This window comes from Mesoplodon densirostris, chromosome 17 (assembly GCF_025265405.1).
Source record: "Mesoplodon densirostris isolate mMesDen1 chromosome 17, mMesDen1 primary haplotype, whole genome shotgun sequence".
In the NCBI taxonomy this organism is placed as follows: domain Eukaryota; kingdom Metazoa; phylum Chordata; class Mammalia; order Artiodactyla; family Ziphiidae; genus Mesoplodon; species Mesoplodon densirostris.
Genome location: NC_082677.1, coordinates 22,901,027 through 22,920,998, shown reverse-complemented (window position 1 = coordinate 22,920,998; position 19,972 = coordinate 22,901,027). Strand labels below are relative to the sequence as shown.

The 19,972-nt window shown below is 36.3% G+C and overlaps 1 protein-coding gene across 4 annotated transcripts in view; it reads right to left on the bottom strand.

Annotated features, from left to right (window-relative positions):
* CCDC122 (coiled-coil domain containing 122) overlaps positions 1 to 19,758 on the bottom strand; it is a 38,062-nt gene extending 18,304 nt beyond the window's left edge. For 3 of the 4 annotated variants that reach the window (XM_060080158.1, XM_060080157.1, XM_060080156.1), the window contains exons 1-4: positions 19,677 to 19,758; positions 19,046 to 19,161; positions 9,946 to 10,344; positions 9,074 to 9,190 (exon numbers count right to left, since the gene is read on the bottom strand). In XM_060080158.1, coding sequence (XP_059936141.1) covers positions 9,074 to 9,190; positions 9,946 to 10,344; positions 19,046 to 19,161; positions 19,677 to 19,722 — 678 coding nt within the window. In that variant the 5' untranslated portion in view covers positions 19,723 to 19,758. The remainder of the gene's footprint in view (positions 1 to 9,073; positions 9,191 to 9,945; positions 10,345 to 19,045; positions 19,162 to 19,676) is intronic. The other variant, XM_060080159.1, reaches the window with a different exon arrangement.
* Positions 19,759 to 19,972: the final 214 nt, after the last annotated feature.

The window sequence follows — 19,972 nt, the reverse complement described above, 5'->3', positions numbered from 1 at the left end:
GAAAATATTTGCAAAAGACACATCTGATAAAGAACTGCTATTCAAAATATACAACAAACTTTTAAAATGCAACAATAAGAAAACAAATAACCAGATTAAAAAATAGGCCAGAAACCTGAATAGACATCACACCAGAGAAGATATACAAATGGAAAATAAGCATATGAAAACATGCTCCACATGAAATGTCATCAGGGAAATGAGAATTAAAACAACGAGATACCACTACACACCTATTAGAATGACCAAAATCTGCAACACTGATGACACCAAATGCTGCTGAGGATGTGGAGCAAGAGGAACTCTCTCATTCATTGCTGGTGGGAATGCAAAATGGTAGAGCCACTTTGGAAGACAGTTTGGTGGTTTCTTACAAAACTAAACATACTCTACCACATGATCCAGCAATCACACCCTTTGGCATTTACCCAAAGGAGTTGAAAATCGATATCCACACAAAAATACAGATGTTTATAGCAGCTTTATTCATAATTGCCAAAACTTGGAAGCAATCAAGATGTCCCTCAGTAGGTGAAAGAATAAACTGTTGTACATCCAGACAACAGAATGTTATTTAGTACTAAAAAGATAAATAAATAAAACAAAAAATGAGCTATCAAGCCATGAAATGTCACAAGGAACCTTAAATGCATATTACTAAGTGGAAAAAGCCAATCTGAAAAGGCCACAAACTGTATGATTCTAAGTATATGATATTCTGGAAAAGGTAAAACCATGGAGACAGTAAAAAGATGCGTGGCTGACAGAGGTTGGGGGAGGGAGGGATGAATACATAGAGCATAGAGGATTTTTAGGACAGTGAAACTCTTTTTTTTTAATTAGTTATTTTATACATATTAGTGTATATATGTCAATCCCAATCTCCCAATTCATCCCACCACCACCACCACCCTGAAACTCTTCTGTATGATATTATAATGGTGGATACATGTCATTATACATCTGTCAAAATTCATAGAAGGTGCAATACCATGAGTAAACCCTAATGTAAACTATGAACTCTGGGTGATAATGATGTGTCAACATAGGTTTATCAGTTGTAACAAAAGTATCACCCTGGTGGGAGCTGTTGATAGCTTGGGAGGCTGCCAGGGGAAAGGGAGTATGAGGGAACACCGTACCTTCTGCTCAATTTTGCTGTGAACCTAAAACTGCTCTAAAACAATACAGTCTATTTAAAAAATCAACAACCATCACTGTTCTTGTATATTTAATGTGACTTTTTTTCTGGCTGCTTTTAAGATTTTTTTTCTTTGTATTTGGTTTTCAGTAGCTTGACTATAATTTCCTTAGATACAGTTTTCTCTGTATTTATCCTGCTTTGGGTTTGGTTAATTTCTTGGATCTATGAGTTATTTTTTTAGTCAGGTTTGGAAAATTGTTGGCCAGTATGTCTTAATATTTCTGTTCCCTTTTCTCTCTCTCTCCTCACCTCCTGGAACTCTAATTACCCATATGTCACATTGCTTAACAGGGTCTCACAAGTCACTGAGGCTCTATGCATTTTCTTCAGTTTTTTTTCTTTTTCTCTGTATGCTTGCTTTGATGACTTCTACTGATCTGTCTTCAAGTTTAAGAAAGATCTTGCTTCTGTTGTGTCTAACCTGCTATTAATTACTTATACCCAATAAAGTTTTTCAACTTTTTCTTCAGTTCTAAGATTTCCATTTGGTTCTTTTGTATGATTAATATTCTTTCTCTTTACCCATTACTGTGTATCCATCTTTCATGTAGAACAGGGGTCCCCAACCCTGGGGCCATGGACAGGTCTGCGGCCTGTTAGGAACCAGGCCGCACAGCAGGAGGTGAGCGGTAGGCGAGTGAGCAAAGCTTCATCTGCAGCTCCCCATCTCTCCCCATCACTCGCGCTACCACCTGAACCATTGCCCTACTCCCCCAATCCCTGTCCGTGGAAAAATTGTCTGCCGCGAAACTGGTCCCTGGTGCCAAAAAGTTTGGGGACCGCTGCTGTAGAATATTTAACATATTTAATCATAATTTTCCGTCCTTGCCGAACAACTGCTGAGTCAACTGTGACTTGATTAATTATTCAACTGTTTTTCTTGATTAATTATTCTCTTAATTATTGGTAATACTTCTCTATTTGTTTACATATGTAAGAATGCTTTTTATTAACTGAACAGTGTACATATATTATAAACTCTGGATTATGTTATTTTCTTCTGAAAAGTTTTGAATTTTGTTCTAACAGTTAAGTTATTGGTGGATCATCTTGAACTTGTGAGACTTTATTTTATAGTTTTGCTAGAGAGTGTCCATTTCAGTTTTGTTCTTAGATCTAGGCCTTGTCTTTAGTCTAGTTTTGTGTTAGTTCTTAGTTCTGAGTATGGTCTTTACTCCTAAAGTGTGGCAGTAGTAGCAGTGGGCAGATGCTAAAATCTCAGGTCAGTTCTTCAGCATTGTAGCTGTTTTTCCCCACTGTGATCCTTGAAATTTTACCCCTGCCCCCAATGCAACTGCAGTTCAAGTTAAAGCCAAGGATTTGAAGGGAGATAACACAGAAGTTTGGGGCTCCAAATAAGGTCAAATTTAATATTTACTCAATCAACCTCATGATGAGGGGTAGGAATCCCTAAAACAGTATAAAATGATTTCAAACATAAGTTATTATTATTATTATTTGTGGTGATAATTATTAAGAGAACATATTAAATATTAGTAAGATCATGGAACTTATCTTATGACCCAGTAATTCTACTTCTTGATCAAAGGGTGTGTGTACTATGTTCACTACAACACTACTTTTAATAGTGAAATGCTGGAAATAACTTAATGTCTATCAGTTGTGGCATGTTTATATAAATTAAGGTATAGTCATACTGTGAGATATTTTGCAGCAGTTAAAAAGAATAATCTACATTAGGTATTAATATGAAAAAAAACTATGATATAGGTTATTGAGTAAGTAAAGTAGTTGCAAAATTATATGTATGGTACTTTATGTAATCTTCCCCTATGCATAGATGTGTGTTCATGTGTGTGTGTACATGCACATGTGTATATATACATATATACATACATACTCATGCTTACCCAAGTGCACACACCAAACAGCGGTTGCCATTAGGAAGAGGTGAGTGTGATAAGAGAGCAATGTAATGGGAGGCAGTGGTCAAAGGAACTTTAGCCTTCCCTCTAAAATTTTAATCTTTTCCAAGGAGAATATATTTCCACAGAAGTGAAAACCATTTTTTAAAAAGATTGGGAGTACAGTCCAAAAGACGTGGACTCATATTCTATTCTGTTCCTTATCACTAGCTATATAACCTTGTACAAGTTATTTAAATTTTCTGAAATTCTGTAAAATATGCTACTGTGAGAATTTAAATGGGATAGCCTACACAAAGTGCTTGAAAAATACCAGGCACTCAATAAACAGCAACAGATTTAATAATACTGAACATTTCTTCTTGTACCTTTTGTAAGACAATAATTTCTTACCATGTTATCTAGCTATCTGAATCATTCTTACCCTGCCTTTAGTTTACCTTTTAACCTTTGCTTCTTTGGGTTTTTCGTGTAGGACCGGCTTTCTAGTTGTGTAATCATTTCTGTGGCTGACCTCAGTAAATGAATGGATTAGTTAATTGTGTAACCTGCATGTTGCATTGTAACAAGTGAAACGTATTTTGTTCCTGATCCCTAGTAGCTCCAAAAGCACTATAAATTTTTCCTTGTCCTTTAAATTTGGAGCTCAAATTGAACAAAATTTAGGCAAGAGTAACTGTTAATAAATCTTAAAATGCTTTACAAAATACCTGTTTATCACAAAATGTTACTTGCAGCACTCATCATTTGCTAAAAACTTCTTAACTGCTCTAGTTTCCCTTCCCTGAAAACTCCTGGATTTGACAAATAACATGTTTTTAAAAATGATTGTTGCTTAATGCTTTGTATTTGAAGCTTTCTGTTTGTATGCCTTGTATTTTGCTTCCCCACTTTTCTTCGTCAGTGACTCATAACTTATCTTTATTTTCCTCTCTTTAGTTCCTTTCTTCTAAAATATATATAAGGACAGACAATAGACAGGGAAAAAAGGCATTTTGGGGTAATTATTTGGAAATACTTCTTTCATTCAGACATGGCCTAAAATTACCAAAAACATTCATTTGACTAAAAAAAAAAAATGTAAAATTCAAAAACCATTTTCAGTTTTTCTTAATCAAAAATGTAAAAAGTAACATTAATATCAAGATTAAACATGCAAAGCACAAAATATTGAAAGAATTAAACATTAGAACAAAAGAATGCTATAATCCAGGCAAAAGATGACCATGAACTGTACCAAGACCATGGCTAAAAACATCCAGAAGGAATAGAAAAAAAAAAAAAAAGACTCAAAAAAGAAATAAGTAATAAAGATCTTCTGGTATTTAAATTTATACTCTTAAAAAACTAGTTGTTTTGAGAAAGAAGTTACCTGTGTCAATGATAAATTCTCATCAAGCAATAAATGAAATTGTTGGGAAAAAAACGCAGTGTTCTCAAGACAATGCTGTGGCTGTGGTGTTTGTCCTTCAGTGTTATAGTTTATTACAGATAATCTCTAATTTCTTAGATTTTCATTTTTTCAACCATAACATTGTGATAGAATTGAGGACTACATTTTTAATGCATTAGAGTTAATAAAACTAAAATTAAAAAGCCTAAAAGGATCTTTAGTAACCCTATTATGAAAGCTTAAAAAAGAGTTTATTAAATTTCACGATAAGAAATATACTGATGAAAACATTAAAAACTGAAGTCTCAAGCTCAGTGACATTCCATCTAAATCTATCATTAGTAGACATTTACATCACCCTTTACCACTAAAAATACCTATGTACACTTCTGCTTCTGTCACAATAAAGTAGATGCATTTCATATACCTATTACTCATGCTAAGTACAACTAAAATCCCTGGACACTGTATATAATATTAGCATAAGAAGCTTCTGAAAGGTGGAGAGAAGAAGGCAGACTGGCTGGAGACCTTAGGATCCTAGGAACGACTTGGTAATGAGTTCCCTGGGTTTTCATTTTGCGTCATATATCCTAGACTGGATATGGGGAAGACAGCAAGCTGGAAATGCTAATAGGTGCAGACAAAAACAAAACAAAACAAAACAAAACAAAAAACTCCAAGAAAAGCCTGTTATCTAGCCAAAGGACCAGGGAAAAGGCAGACTATGCAAGACTGAAAACTTTTAGGTAGTAACTACTCAAGTCAAACACCACAGAAAAAACCACGGCCCCACCACCACCCACACTAGCAAAGCCTACACTTTTACCATTGCTGGGCTATAACAAGGTGCCCTGGTCCTCCTGCTGGGGCGGTGTCAGAGAAGGCTGAGTGGGGAGCCAGGACTTTTCATTCCCTCTGGAAAGTAACAAACCACATCCTCTGGTGTGAGTGGAGCCCATCTGGGGAGGCTGGACTTCTACTCCCATCTAGTGGTAACAAGGCATTCTTCCCCCTCCTCACTGGGAGAATGTCAGAGGAGGCCTAGTGGAGAGTCAGGGCTTTTACCACCGCTCAGCATAGCAAGGCCACATCTACACGGGAGCAGTAAAGAGGTGCTCCTGCCCTTCCCAGCCACGGGCTTATCAACAGAAGCCTAGTGGGCAGCCAGAACTCCCACTTTTGACTATCAGTAACAAGAAGCCCTTCTTCCCTCCACGAGTGTCCATGGAGACTCTGAACTTCCAGTACTACCTGGAAGCAACAATGACCCAGAGTCTTAAAACATAATACCCAACATGTCCAGATCTCAATAGAAAATCTCTCATCAAAGCAAGAACCAGGAAGACCTCAAACTGAGTAAGAAATAACAATCAACATATGCCAACACCAAGAAAATGCAGAAGTTAGCATTATCTGACAAGCATTTTAAAGCTGATCATCATAAAAATGCTTCAATGAGTAATTATGAATTGCCTGAAACAAATGAAAATTATAAAAAGTCTCAGCAAAGGAAAAAAGGATACAAAGAACCAAATGGAAAAAACACAGTAACTGAAATAAAAAATTTCATGGGATGGTTCAATAGCAGAATGGAGGGGATAAAGGAAAGAATCAGTGAATGGAAGATAGAACTCTAAGGATTACTCAATCTGAAAAACTGAGAGACAAAAGACTGGAAAAAAGAAACGAAGAGAGCCTCAGGGGCCTGTAGGGCTATATCAAAAAAAGACCTATGATTTGTGTCATCAGAGTCCTGGAAGGATAGGAGAAAAGAGAGCAGACCTGCAAAAGTATTCAAATAAATCAGAGCTGAAAATTTCTCAAATTTGGCAAAAGACATAAGCCTACAGAAACAAGAAGCGGAGAATTTTCCAGATAGTATAAATCCAAAGAAATTAGTTCCAAAACATATAACAGTAAAACTTCTGAAAACTAATGACAGGAAAGCTTGAAAGCAGCAAGAAACAAATTCCTTATCTGTAGAGAGAAAGACAATTCAAATGACAGTGGATTATCTGTTAGAAATCATAGAGACCAGAAAGAAGTGGCACAGCATTTTTCAACTGAAAAGAACTGTCAACCCAGAATTCTATATCCACCAAAATATCTTTCAGAGATGAAAGGGAAATGAAGACATTCTCAGATGAAAAAAAAGAAAAAACCCAGAGACTGCCACCAGCTGCCTTCTCCTAAAAGAATGAATTTAGAAATTTTCTAAAGAGAAAGGAAATGATAAAAGAGGAAATCTTAGAACATCAGGAAGGAAGAAAGAATATGGTGGAGTAAAAATATGGGTAAATACAATAGACAAATGGAGAGGGCACAGCTAAAGGGTATGGGGTTTCTTTTGAGGTGATGAAAATTTCTAAAATTGACTATGGTAATGGTTACAAATGATCTGTATTCATACTAAAACCCATTGAATTATGCAGTTTAAATGGGTGAATTGTATGGTATGTGAATTATATCTCAATAAAGCTGTTTTCAAAATCAGCATAGTAGTAGCCTGAGGAAAAGGGACAAGAAAACTTTCCAGGCACAATGCAAAAGTTTTATATCTTGATCTAGGTCTTGGTAACCCAGGTGTATGTATAAATTGTCAAAATTAATCAAGCTAAACCCTTATAGTGTACCTACTCTTACGACAATTATACCTTAATAAAAATTACTAAGAATCTCAAATTTCTCTCCAATATGCTTTTACCAATTTATACTCATACCAATAGTATTTTAGAATTCAGATGGTCCACATCTTACAAATTGTAATATTGATAACTGACAGGCTAAATATGGTGCCTTATTGTGGTTTGAATTATCAACCCCTTATTGTTAGCGAGGTTGTTCATCATTTCCATTGGGTTTTTTTTTTGATATTCATGTTTTGAAAGGTACCATTTTACCAATGTTCTATGGCTTGTTTGAAATTTTCTTATCTCTTAGTCACTTATATATGTTACAAATACCCTCTCTCAAAATGAGTCTTGTCTTCTTTATTGTTATGCTGCATCTCAATAATCTAGAAATTTATGGTATAGTCAAAAGTAACATTTAATCATGCAGTTTGCATATATGTCTGTGTGTCTTTTAAAATAAATACTTCTGTAACACAAATGGTTAAGTTTGTCTCCTATATTGTCTTCAATCCTCGTGGAAGCATGTGCATGTATGTATTAAGAGGTAGGAATCTAATTTTATTACAAAATTGTCTTTATCTTTTCATATGGCTAACTTATTTTTGTTTGTACCATTTATGATGGATTATTTCTGGATTCTTTTTTTCTGTTTCATTAATCATTTTTTCTATTTCTATGCCACTTATATACTCTTACTATTATAGTTTTATAATAAATCTTGATATCTAGAAGGGTAAAAAAAATGCCCATTTATTTAGATTGCTAGTAAAATATAAGATAAAATCATGGTGTTTCTTTTTTTTTTTTTTTTTTTTTGCGGTATGTGGGCCTCTCACTGTTGTGGCCTCTCCCGTTGCGGAGCACAGGCTCCGGACGCGCAGGCTCAACGGCCATGGCTCACGGGTCCAGGTGCTCCGCGGCATGTGGGATCTTCCCAGACCGGGGCACGAACCCGTGTCCCCTGCATCGGCAGGCAGACTCTCAACCACTGCGCCACCAGGGAAGCCCCATGGTGTTTCTTGAAGAGAATGTTTTGTAAAGGTGAGGGTTTTTGTCTTCAAATTCCTCAGGGTTTTTTTTTATTGTGTCAAATTAGACACAAACAAGTTGAAAATATACATCTTTTTATTTTCCAAAGTAATTTTTAAGGGTGAAAATTATTTTTTTGCCCTTAACAACATACACTTTTCCATTTTTGTTCTGCCCTCATCTAAACAATGATGACTATAGAGGTCTGCAGTGGCACCTCAAATTTAGTTTCACTTTTAATTTTACATATCAGTTTGTTGTTTTTAATTGGACAGTTGAAAATTACAAATAGGAAGTCAGAAGGGTTTAGAATACCAATACTTCCATTGTCTTTACTTTACTTTGAAGAGTCTTTAATTTCTGTCTAGGAATGGTCATATTTTTGACTGGATAGCTTCTACTTCCTTTTTTTTTATGTTTATAGCAACTTTATTCATAATGGCCTAAACCTGGAAGCAAGAAAGATGTCCTCTAGCAGGTGAATGGATAAACAGTGGTACATCTAGAGAATGGAATTATCACTCAGCTCACTATCAAGACATGAAAACACATGGAAGGATTTTAAATGCATATTGCTAGGTGAAAGAAGCCAATCTGAAAAAGCCACATACAGTATTAGCCTCTGCTTTCTAGCCATTAATTGGGTACAAAATTGGTGGAATGCAACCTGGAAGAATTCTAGACCAGATTTAAATAAGAGTGAGTACTTGCTTTCTTTGAATGTATTAATATATTTGAATATTTTTGAATGAAGGAGTCTCTATACTTATCTATTAATGGTTTAGACTTATCAACTGCTTTTTGTAGTTCTTTTTTGTTCTCTAGTTGTTTTGGGAATTGAGAGTAAACTATGGAAATTATGACTATAGTAAAAGTTTAAAAAATGGTCCCATAAAACATTGAAATCCAGATAATTAAGACTTACCTCTATTTCTTTTCTTAATTTTTCATGTGTCTTTTTTTCTTCCTCAAGAAAACAAGTTTTTTCAATGATGGATTCTTTTACAGTTATAATTTTATCCTTTAGGTTTGCAATGTCTTCCTGTATTTTTATAGAATTTAAAATATACACATCAAACAATGAATAGTCAATATAAATCCAAGATTTTCAGTGTTTCTGTAATTTAAGAAACTAGCCATCACATTTAATTTTGATAAACAGGATTAGAATATTACTTCTATAGGTACGAGGAACAAAGAATGGTTATTCAAACAAGCAAACCTTAGATTTGAAAATATAGAAGTAAAAACCAAATGAAAATAAGAAATAAAGGAAAGTGGTAGTCACAGGGGCAATTGCCCAGCTACAATATAAAGGATATTTTTAAATTCTTTATCAAGAAATAATAGATATTTTAAGTTTTTATCTCCCAATGTCTTCAAAGAATATTAAGAAAAAGATGCTTACGGTACAATTATTAATTCATATTGTTTGTGTGACAGCATTAAGCACACTAAATTGATTTTAATTGGTCTGGATCCATTAGCCTGGAAGCTAGAGTTTCAACATCTTTGTGAGTCACACCTTCTGTAACAAATGGATTAATTGTTCACTGTGATTTTGTTTGCTATATATTTTTATTAATCCATAAGGGATTTGGGGATGTTTCCTTTATGCATTTGCACATATGGCATAGTTGTTACATAACTCATGCACTTATAGAAGTTTTCAAATTTGTGAATCGAGTTAGAGCACCCATGGGTATTTTATTAAGTTAATGATAAGTTTATCACTTAGTAAGTGTCCTTGCAATAAAAGGAATAGTAGAAAACATTTTAATAAGTGATATTTCAAACCTGTACTTGTTTCATCAGGTTTCCTTCTGGATTCTGGAGATCCTGCATAAGTTCCTCTTTCATTGTCTTTAGTTTTTTAACAAGGTCTCGTTTCTCATTGAGTTCAGTCATGAATGACCATTTGCTCTCTACCTCTCTCAAACTATCTTTATGTGCTTTTATTTTTGCATAGTATTCATTATATCTTATCATTTGTTCCTCAAAATCTTCTTGTGCTGCCTCTATGTCAAATTTAAGCTTCACATTTTCTGTATGTATGGATTTGATTTGATTTTCCAGGTTTCCACACTGAAGTTTGGTATTCTGTATGGCAGCATCTTGCTGATAAATTTGCCTTTCTGTTTCTTTAGTTTCTGCAGAGACAGATGCTATTTGTGTTTTAAGCTCATGAAGTTCATTCTGTAAGATATTTCAACATTATTATTATTAGTTCATGACATTCAACATGAAAGAAAAGTCATTGTTTTGATCCATAGTGTGTGTAGAAAAATCACTTAACAAAAAATACATATTTATCAGATATAGAAAAATTGATGCATAACAGAAGACGTAATAAAGTAACAAAATTATTTTATAATCAGAGGGAGCCCAGGGTTATATATTTCTTATTTTTAATGTTCATCTAATTCTAAATATTAAAATTTTATCCTTTGTCTTAACATTTTATATGTAAAAGATACTTTACAATCATTTTAATAATATATTTGTGGGCTAAAGAAAAACTATATGATAAAAATGATAAAACCCTGAATTGAAAACACAAAAGATCTAGGTTCTAGTGTCCTTACTACTATTTACTAGTTGGGGTGATCATACATAGCAAACTTAATTACCCTATTCAAACCTCACTGTCTTCACTTGTAAGATGAGTTTAAAGGTATATTTAGCTTTGCCTCTCTGAGGCATTTGGCATTTCTAACCAGCACCTCCTTTTTAACTACCAGCGCTCTTCTCTGCTTCTCCTCAGATATCTCTGAGCATTGCTTTTCAATCTCGATGGTTCCTTCAAATACAGGTTTTCCTCAGGGTGCAGTCATCATAATTTCCTCCTCTCATTCTGTATATACTCCTTGGGTAATCTTATCCATACTTAGATCTTGAGATACATATATGCTAATGATTCACAGAATATAAGTGGCTGTTAAGTCCTATACCCAGCTGCCACTGGCCATCACAAATTCATCGTGTCCAAAAATCAGACTAATCGTCCCCTCCCCGATCCCATCCTGCTCCCCCTTGTATCAGTCACTTATTGTCAGAACCACAAAACCTCGGTGACATATAACTAGTGCTTATTGCTCACGTGATGAGAAGCAACTGGGCGTGGCTAGGTGTTTCTGTTGACTTTGGTTGGATTTCCTCAAATGTCTGGAGGTTGGCTGGCTGTAAGATGATTTAGGTTGGCTTCAACTGGGTCAACCGGGGTGTCTTGGCTTTGCTTCACATATATCTTACCCTCCAGTGGGCCAGGCCAGGCATGTCCTTCTCATGATGATAGCAGATGCAGAAGAATGGAAGCCCAATTATGGAACTTTTTAAAACTTCTGTTTGAATAACATCCCAGCTGGTCACATGATCAAATCTCAGTGGAGGGGTAGAAAGTATGTCCACCCATTATGGGAGGGCATTATAATGATAAATGGCAAAGGGTGTGGATATACACAAGGATGAAGATTTGGGACTAAAAATGCAAATTACCACACCCCTATGTTCCCAAACTTAGTTAATGGTATTCCTTTGGGAGCCATATTTAATTCCTCCCTTCTCTTTTTTTTTTTTTTTTTTTTTTTGCAGTACGTGGGCCTCTCACTGTTGTGGCCTCTCCCGTTGCAGAGCACAGGCTCCAGACGCTCAGGCTCAGCGGCCATGGCTCACGGGCCCAGCCGCTCCTCCGCATGTGGGATCTTCCCGGACTGGGGCACGAACCCTTCTCCCCTGCATCGGCAGGCGGACTCTCAACCACTGCGCCACCAGGGAAGCCCCTCTCTTCTCTTTATATTTAACTATTCATCAAATTCTGTAGATCCTCCCACCAATACAACTGTAGGCCTTTATCCTTTTTCTTCTATCCAGTATGGTCATCCTCTTTAAATGAATTTATAATTTTGGGAGGGAAGCACTTCACTAAAAAGGCAGACCCAGCCTATCCTTTTCTTGGCAGAGACAAGAGAGGGAAGTACACTGAAAAATACATCATGCTGATTAACTTCAATCTTTATCTCCAGCTCTAATATTTAAAATGTCCACTCGACAGTTCTATTTGGACATGTAATAGATGTCTCAACTACACAGGTTCAGGAAAGAACTTTTAATTTGCACACCCAACATGTTCCTCTTCCAGCTTTCCTGATTTCAATAAACTGTACCACTTCCCACCTGGACACTTAAAAACCTAGTAGTCGTTCTTGATTCTTCCCTTTACCTTAACCCCCACAACCTATTTACCAACAAATCTTGATGGTTGGGCCTCCAAAATATATAAAATCCCAGCTCACTTCTGACCAGTCTTTGTAGCATAGTCCAGCTTCCAACTGGTCTCCCTGTTTCCATGCTTCCTCCTCTCCCCCAACTAGACTCCATTTTTCAGGCAGAAAAACATAAATCATATCATGCTACTTCCCTGCTCAAGATTCTCCAGTGGTTTTCCATTGCACTAATAATAAAATTCAAATTCTGTAATATGGCTTTTTGTTTGGTTTTTTTTTTGTTTTGCAGTACGTGGGCCTCTCACTGTTGAGGCCTCTCCCGCTGCGGAGCACAGGCTCCGGACGCGCAGGCTCAGCGGCCGTGGCTCACGGGCCCAGTCGCTCCACGGCATGTGGGATCTTCCCGGACCGGGGCACGAACCTGTGTCCCCTGCATCGGCAGGCGGACTCTCAACCACTGCACCACCAGGGAAGCCCCTGTAATATGGCTTTTAAGGCCATACATGCCCTAATCCCTATCCACTTTGTCATCCCTCTCGTGTACTACTCTCCCCACTTCCAGCTTCCTTTTGTTTATGAAATACGCCTAGTTCCTTCTCTCCTAAGGGCACTTGTAATTGTTCCCTGCACCTTAGAATTCTCAATCCCTAGCTATTACCTGCTGGGGTCTTTGTCTTTCACAATTCAGCTTTATTATTACTCCTCAGAACAGTCTTCCCTGAATCAAAATATAAATTAATTACCCACCTTCCTACCCGTTATTCTCTACACATCATCCTATTGTATTTCCTTTGTAACACCTCAACCAATGGAATAACTTTGTATCTTTATTGCTTGCCTGCCTTAACTAGAAAGTAAACTCCATGGGTACAGTAAACTGGTCTAACTTCTTTACCACCATCTTCCCTGTAGTTAAAATAGTACCTGGCACAAAGGAGGTGCTCTATAAATATTTAATAAATGAGTGAATGAGTGATGTACCTGGAATGGTCAGGAAAGGGACACATGACCTGTCAACTAGATCAGGCTGTTGACCCTATTGATCAATATAGGGAGATGACATTTACACTAATTTGGTCATCATCTCTTCTCTTTCTTAGACTAACATAACTAATAGACTGTTGACTTTTCTCCCTGGCTTTACTCAATTCCTCCTCCGATCCACTTCTACTCTTTCACTAGAATTTATGTCTTCTTGCTGTTGTTGCCTCTCCCCCTCCTCCTGCTTTTCCTCCTCTTCTTCCTCCTCCCTCTCCTTCTTTCTTCCCTCTTTCCTTCCTCTTTCTCATCTCCCTCCCCCTCTTCTCTTTCTTTGTTAATAGATTTATTGAAATATAACTGATATAAATAAACTGCACATATTTAAACTTTACAATTTGACAAGTTTTGACTTACTTTTATGATCATGAGACTGTCACAATTAAGACAGTGAACTTATTCATTACCCACATGTCCAAATATCAGACATGTCCAAAAAAGGTTCCTCCTGATCCCTCGTGATCTATCCTTCCCTCCTCAGCTCTCTGTTTCCAGGCAAACATTCATCTTCTCTGTCACCAAAAATTAGTTTGCATTTTCAAGAATTTTATGTGAAAAGAATCATACAATATATACAATTTTAGTCTCACTCCTTTCACTCAGCCTAATTAGAGACTCATCCATGTTGTCAGATATATCAGTAACTCTTTCTTTTTATTGCTGAGCAATATTTCTTGTATGAATATACCACACTTTGTTTACTCATTCATCTGGTAGACATTTGTGTTGTTCCTGGTTTTCCAGTGTGTATACACTTTTATTTCTCTTGGGTAAATGAATAGCTAGAAATTGAATGTATGGGTTATATGGTAGATATATTTTAAACTTTTAAGAAACTGTAAACTATTTTCTCAAATGGTGCATCACTTACATTCCAAAATAATTGGGTCTGAGAATTCCAGTTCTTTTATATCTGCACCAGCACTTGGTATGGTCAGTCTTTCTAAATTTACCCATTCTAGTGGGTACAGAATAAAATCTCATTATGATTTCAATTTGTATTTCTTTAATAATTGATGATACTGAGTATCTTTTCATGTGCTTGTCTTTTGCAATATCTTTTTGCATGAAATGACCATTGAAATCTTTTGCCCATTTTTAAACTGGGTTGTTTGCCTTCTTGAATTGTAAGAGTTCTTTATACAGTATAAATAAATTCAAGTACATTGTCAGGTATGTTTTCAAGTGTTTTCTCCCAGTCTATGACAACCCAAATGCCCATAGGGCCCCAGCAGGTATACGTCACATTCATTTTCATAACAGTGCCTTTTGAACAGAAATAAAAACGTTTTTTTAATGAAGTCCAATTTTTAAAATTTTTGTGTACTATTTAAGAAACCTTTGCTAAACCCAGCATCACTAAGTTTTTCTCCTATATTTTCTTCTAGATACTTTGTACTTTCAATTCTTGTATTTAGGCCTATGATCCATTTTGAGTTAATTTTCATATATAGTATGAGGTGGAAATTGAAGTTCACTTTTTTTGCATGTAGCTGTCCTCCACCACTTGTTGAAAGATTATCCTTTCTCTAATGAAGTGCCTTGGCATTCATCCTAATCAGCTCGAGCTTCTATTAAAAAAAAAACAAAAAAAACAAAAAAACCGAAAAAACACCATAGACTGGGTGGCATAAACAACAGACTTGATTTCTTACAACTCTGGAGGCTAGGAAGTCCAAGATTGAGGTGCAGCAGATTTGGTTACTGGTGAGAGGCCTATTCCTGGCTTGCAGACAAATGCCTTTTTGCTGTGTCCTCATATGGCAGGGGGAGAGGGAGAGGGGGAGGGAGAGGGGGAGGGAGAGGGGGAGGGAGAGGGGGAGGGAGAGGGGGAGAGAGGGGGAGAGAGGGAGAGGGAGAGGGAGAGAGAGAGGGAGAAAAGCTCTCGGGTCTCTTTCTCTTCCTATAATCCCATCATAGGGCCCCCACCCTCACAACCTCATCTAAACCTATTTGCCTCCTAAAAGCCTCATCTCCAAATACCATCACATTGGAAGGAACACAAACATTCTGTCCATGAGAGCACCTCTGAAATCAATTGTTATGTGTGGGGCTATTTCTGGATACTACTCTCTTCTGTTCCGTGGATCTATATGTCTGTCTCTACGCCATGTTACACTGTCCTGATTACTGTACTCTATAATAAATCTCAAAGTCAGGTAATATTATGGGAGTTCCCTGGTGGCCTAGTGGTTAGGATTCTGGGCTCTCACTGCCGAGGGCCCGGGTTCAATCCCTGGTCGGGGAACTGAGATCCTGCAAGCTGTGTGGCGCGGCCAAAAACAACAACAACAACAAAGTAATAGTACTACTTCCAACATTGTTCTTCACAGTTGTTTTGGCTACTATAGGTTCTTTGTGTTTCCATAGGACTTTTAGAATCAGCCTGTCAATTTCTCTAAAAAATGCCTGCTGGGCTTTGATTGGAGCTGCTTTTAAACAATAGGTAAAAGAGAAAGAACTCACATGTTAACAATACTGAGCCTTATGAAAATGGTATATCTCTCTATTTTGGTCCTTAATTTCTCTCAGCAGTGTTTCACAGTATTCAGTATACAGGTCTTACATATTGTCTTAGGCTGATGAGGCTGCCATAACAAAATACCATAGACTTAGTGGCTAAAACAACAGAAATTTATTTCTCACAGTTCTGTAGGCTGGAAAGGGTGTCAGCATAGTCAGGTTCTGGTGAGAACTCTTCCTGGCTTGCAGAGGGCCACCTTCTCACTGTGTCCTCACATGGCAGAAAGCACGCTCTCTGGCGTCTCTTTTTATAAGGGCACTAATCCTACCACCAGGACCCCATTCTTATGACCTCATCTAAGCCTAATTACCTCCCAAAGTCCTCACCTCCAAATACAGTCACATTGGTGACTAAGGCTTCAACATATGAATTTTGGGGAGATACAAACATTCAGTCTATAACACAAAACTTTCGTCAAATTTACCCCTAAGTATTTCATATTTTTGATGTTACTGTAAATGATAATGCTTTAAAATTTTTGATTTCTGATAGTTTCTTTCAATATATGTAAATACAACTGATTTTTATAATTAATCTTATCTTGCAACCTTTCTAAACTCCCTTATTAGTCCTAATAGCTTTTTAAAATAATAGATTCCTTAGGATTTTCCAGAAATAATCATGCTATCTGTGAATAAAAACAGTTTTACTCCCTCCTTTCCAATCTGGATGCCTTTTATTTCTTTTTCTTGCAAGGAGTGGCTTGAATTATCAGTACCGTAGAATGAATAGAAGTGATGAGAAGACACATGCTTGCCTTATCCCTGATCTTAGGAGAGAAATATTCAGTCTCTCCCTATTAGGTATGCTGTTGGCTGTAGGATTTATGTAGATGTCCTTTTTTAGTTGGCTGGAGTTCTCTTCTATTCCTAATTTGCTGGAAGTTTTTATCTTAAATTGATATTGGATTATAACAAGTATCTTTCATGCATCTAGAATTCTCTTTCTAAAACATAAATTTAATCATTCACTCTTTTGCTTGAAGTCCATCAAAACCCTCCCATCACCTCTAGAATAAAGTTCAAGTTTTTTATCATGCTATACATCTCTTGTTGCTTCTCAAAATACATTCTATGTTATCCCACTACCAAACTACTTATAGTTCTATGAATGTACCAATTTTATTTCAGGACTCTGTGAATTTTTTCAGGTTCTTTTTGTCTGGAATATTGTCCTCCTCACCCCCTAACCCTCAAACCTATCCCAGACACCTAATCATTCAAGTGAACTCCAGATATTTTTTAAAACTCAACCGATAACTCCTCTTTCAGTGTTAAATCTGTGTTTAGGCTTCTACTGTTGACACCACTTCCCTGCATGTAATTATTTGTTTACTTATTTGTCTCCCTCTTTAATAGATGGTGAGTAGTGTAAGAGTGAGGACAATATTCAGCAAAATGCTTAATAGAAATTAGGCCCTCAACATAAATGAAATAACATCTGTAAAACTCTTTGAAGATTGACAATTTTTATAGAAAATGTCTTTATAGAAATCTAAGACATTATTATCTTTGTATTATATCCTATTGTCAACATGTATTCTTTTCTGAAAGTGACTAATGCAATACAAATACTTATAAGAAATCTATATTACCACAAAGGTATAATTATTATCATCATATCTCTGTTGATGCATTAATACCTAAAGCCATTATCAAAATCTGGTCCCATACTGCCTACCAGGGCCCCAGCAAGTATATCTTACATAATGTTTACAAGTATTATTTCATTTAATTGTCATGAAAACCTTACAGGCAGGTCTTATTATTATCTCCATTTTACAAATGAGAAAACAGAAGCATGGAGAGATTAAACCATGGAACCGGAAGTAGCAAATCTCTTCTTTCAAACTAGGCAGTTCAGCTCTAGAGCAGCAGTCCCCAACCTTTTTGGCACCAGGGACAGGTTTCATGGAAGACAGTTTTTCCTCGGCCTAGGGTGGGGGACTTGGGGGAGATGGTTTCGGGATGATTCAAGCGCATCACATTTATTGTGCACTTCATTTCTATTATTATTACATTGTGATATATAATGAAATAATTATACAACTCACCATAATGCAGAATCAGTGGGAGCCCTGAGCTTGTTTTCACTTGTCATTCACTGATAGGGTTTTGATATGAATCTGCAAGCAACTGATTTATTATGGTCTCCGTACAGTCAAACCTCTCTGCTAATGATAATCTGTATTTACAGATGCTCCCTAGTGCCTCAGCTCCACCTCAGATCATCAGGCATTAGATTCTCATGAGGAGCGTGCAACCTAGATCCCTCGCATGCGCAGTTCACAGTAGGGTTCGCGCTCCTATGGAAATCTAATGCCACCACTGATCTGACAGGAGGCAGAGAGGTAATGTGAGCAATGGGGAGCGGCTGTAAATATAGATGAAGCTTCGCTCGTTCGTCTGCTGCTCACCTCCTGCTGTGTGGCCCAGTTCCTAACAGGCCACAGATCGGTGCCTGTCCATGGCTCAGGGGCTGGGGACCCCTGCTCTAGAGCATATTCTTTTCATTTCTATGTTATACTTAATTAAAAAAACCTTTAAAAATTAAATACACAGGTTTCATTTTTCCTCCTTTAGCTATATTAACAGAGAACAGTTATGTCTAATTATGCTGAATACAAAAACAAGTATGGCTTCCAGATGCCTGTGGTGGAATTATGAACATATTTTTAAATTTAAGGAACACAGAAATGTTCCTTATCTACCTGAAATATTCACTTGCAACTTGTAATTCATGAGCCATAGCTTTAAGAACACAGGCTTAAAAACTTAACCTTCTTTCAATTCAGAATTTTAGGAAAAACTATCAAATAGAGTGAATTTAAAATAATTCTATGTGACATATTTTTTATGCTTATTTATAGTCACAGTGACATTGTTGAATGTTTGCACACTGGATGTGTAAAACGTTCCATGAAACTGGAATACTCATGTAGACTTTACTTAGGGATACCAGAATAATTTAGAAGGTGTAAATATAAAAAACAGACATTTTAAGTTGCCTCCTCAGAGTTATTAAGTTATGCTTAATAATTTCCCTGTTACAAATTTAATATAGCTTTGAAGAACATAAAGACTCATTTAAAAGACTGTGTGAAACAGGTTACCTGCAAATGGAACAGAACTTTTTTGTTTTTTTCTATTTCTGATGTTTGTGATTGTTGTTGCTGTGCAACTTGCTCGACAGCATCAGTTAATGAAGATGTGTCTTGTTTAGCCAGAGCTAGACAAAATAAAGTACATAATAAAAATCTAAATGCAAACATTCTAAGAAACATGTTTCTTCACTCAAAGTCATGAAAATTGTTGTGTTTTCTCAAAAATAAACTAAATTTAGGGTTGGTACTCTTCCTTTTTGACTATAAACAAAACCAAAATCAAAGGCCATAAAAACAGACAATTCAAAGTCACCTACTGCAATATTATACCTGTTACTTTATGGAACAGTATAAATATTTTGATTGTCCTAAAAATTTTTATCTAGACCATTTGCACATATACTACAATTATAGTGGTACCATAACCATTTCTCAATTGCAGTTGATGAATTTTCATTATAGGCCTGAATTTTCAGGTTGTTATACTTTTTCTAAACATTCTATAAGTTTTCTCCTGGTAAACTTCAACAGCTTCCCTCTATTCTAATTTGCTACTAATTTTAACACAATTATCCTATCATACTACTTTTTTGTTACCGCTCATCTTTTAGTTATATATTTCTGAAGATAGCTTCATTACCTTCTTCAGGAACTCCTTGACTCTTCCCTTCTTTGTTGCCTGACATTCTTGTGTCTCTTTTCCCCTTTTTAGTTCACCTTCTTTACTCCTACAAAATAATCAGCGTAGATAATCTTTCACTTTTCTTTTTTTTCCCCGTCATGTATTAGTGATCCTGAAAGTAAATTAACTGTCAAATATCTCACAAGGATGACGATGACATTCGTCATCAGTTCCAAGAATTAAAATACAATGACTAAGTGAGAGATTTGGGGGAAAAAAGTAGAACTGTCTTTCCATCTTGGTTGTCCTGCTTT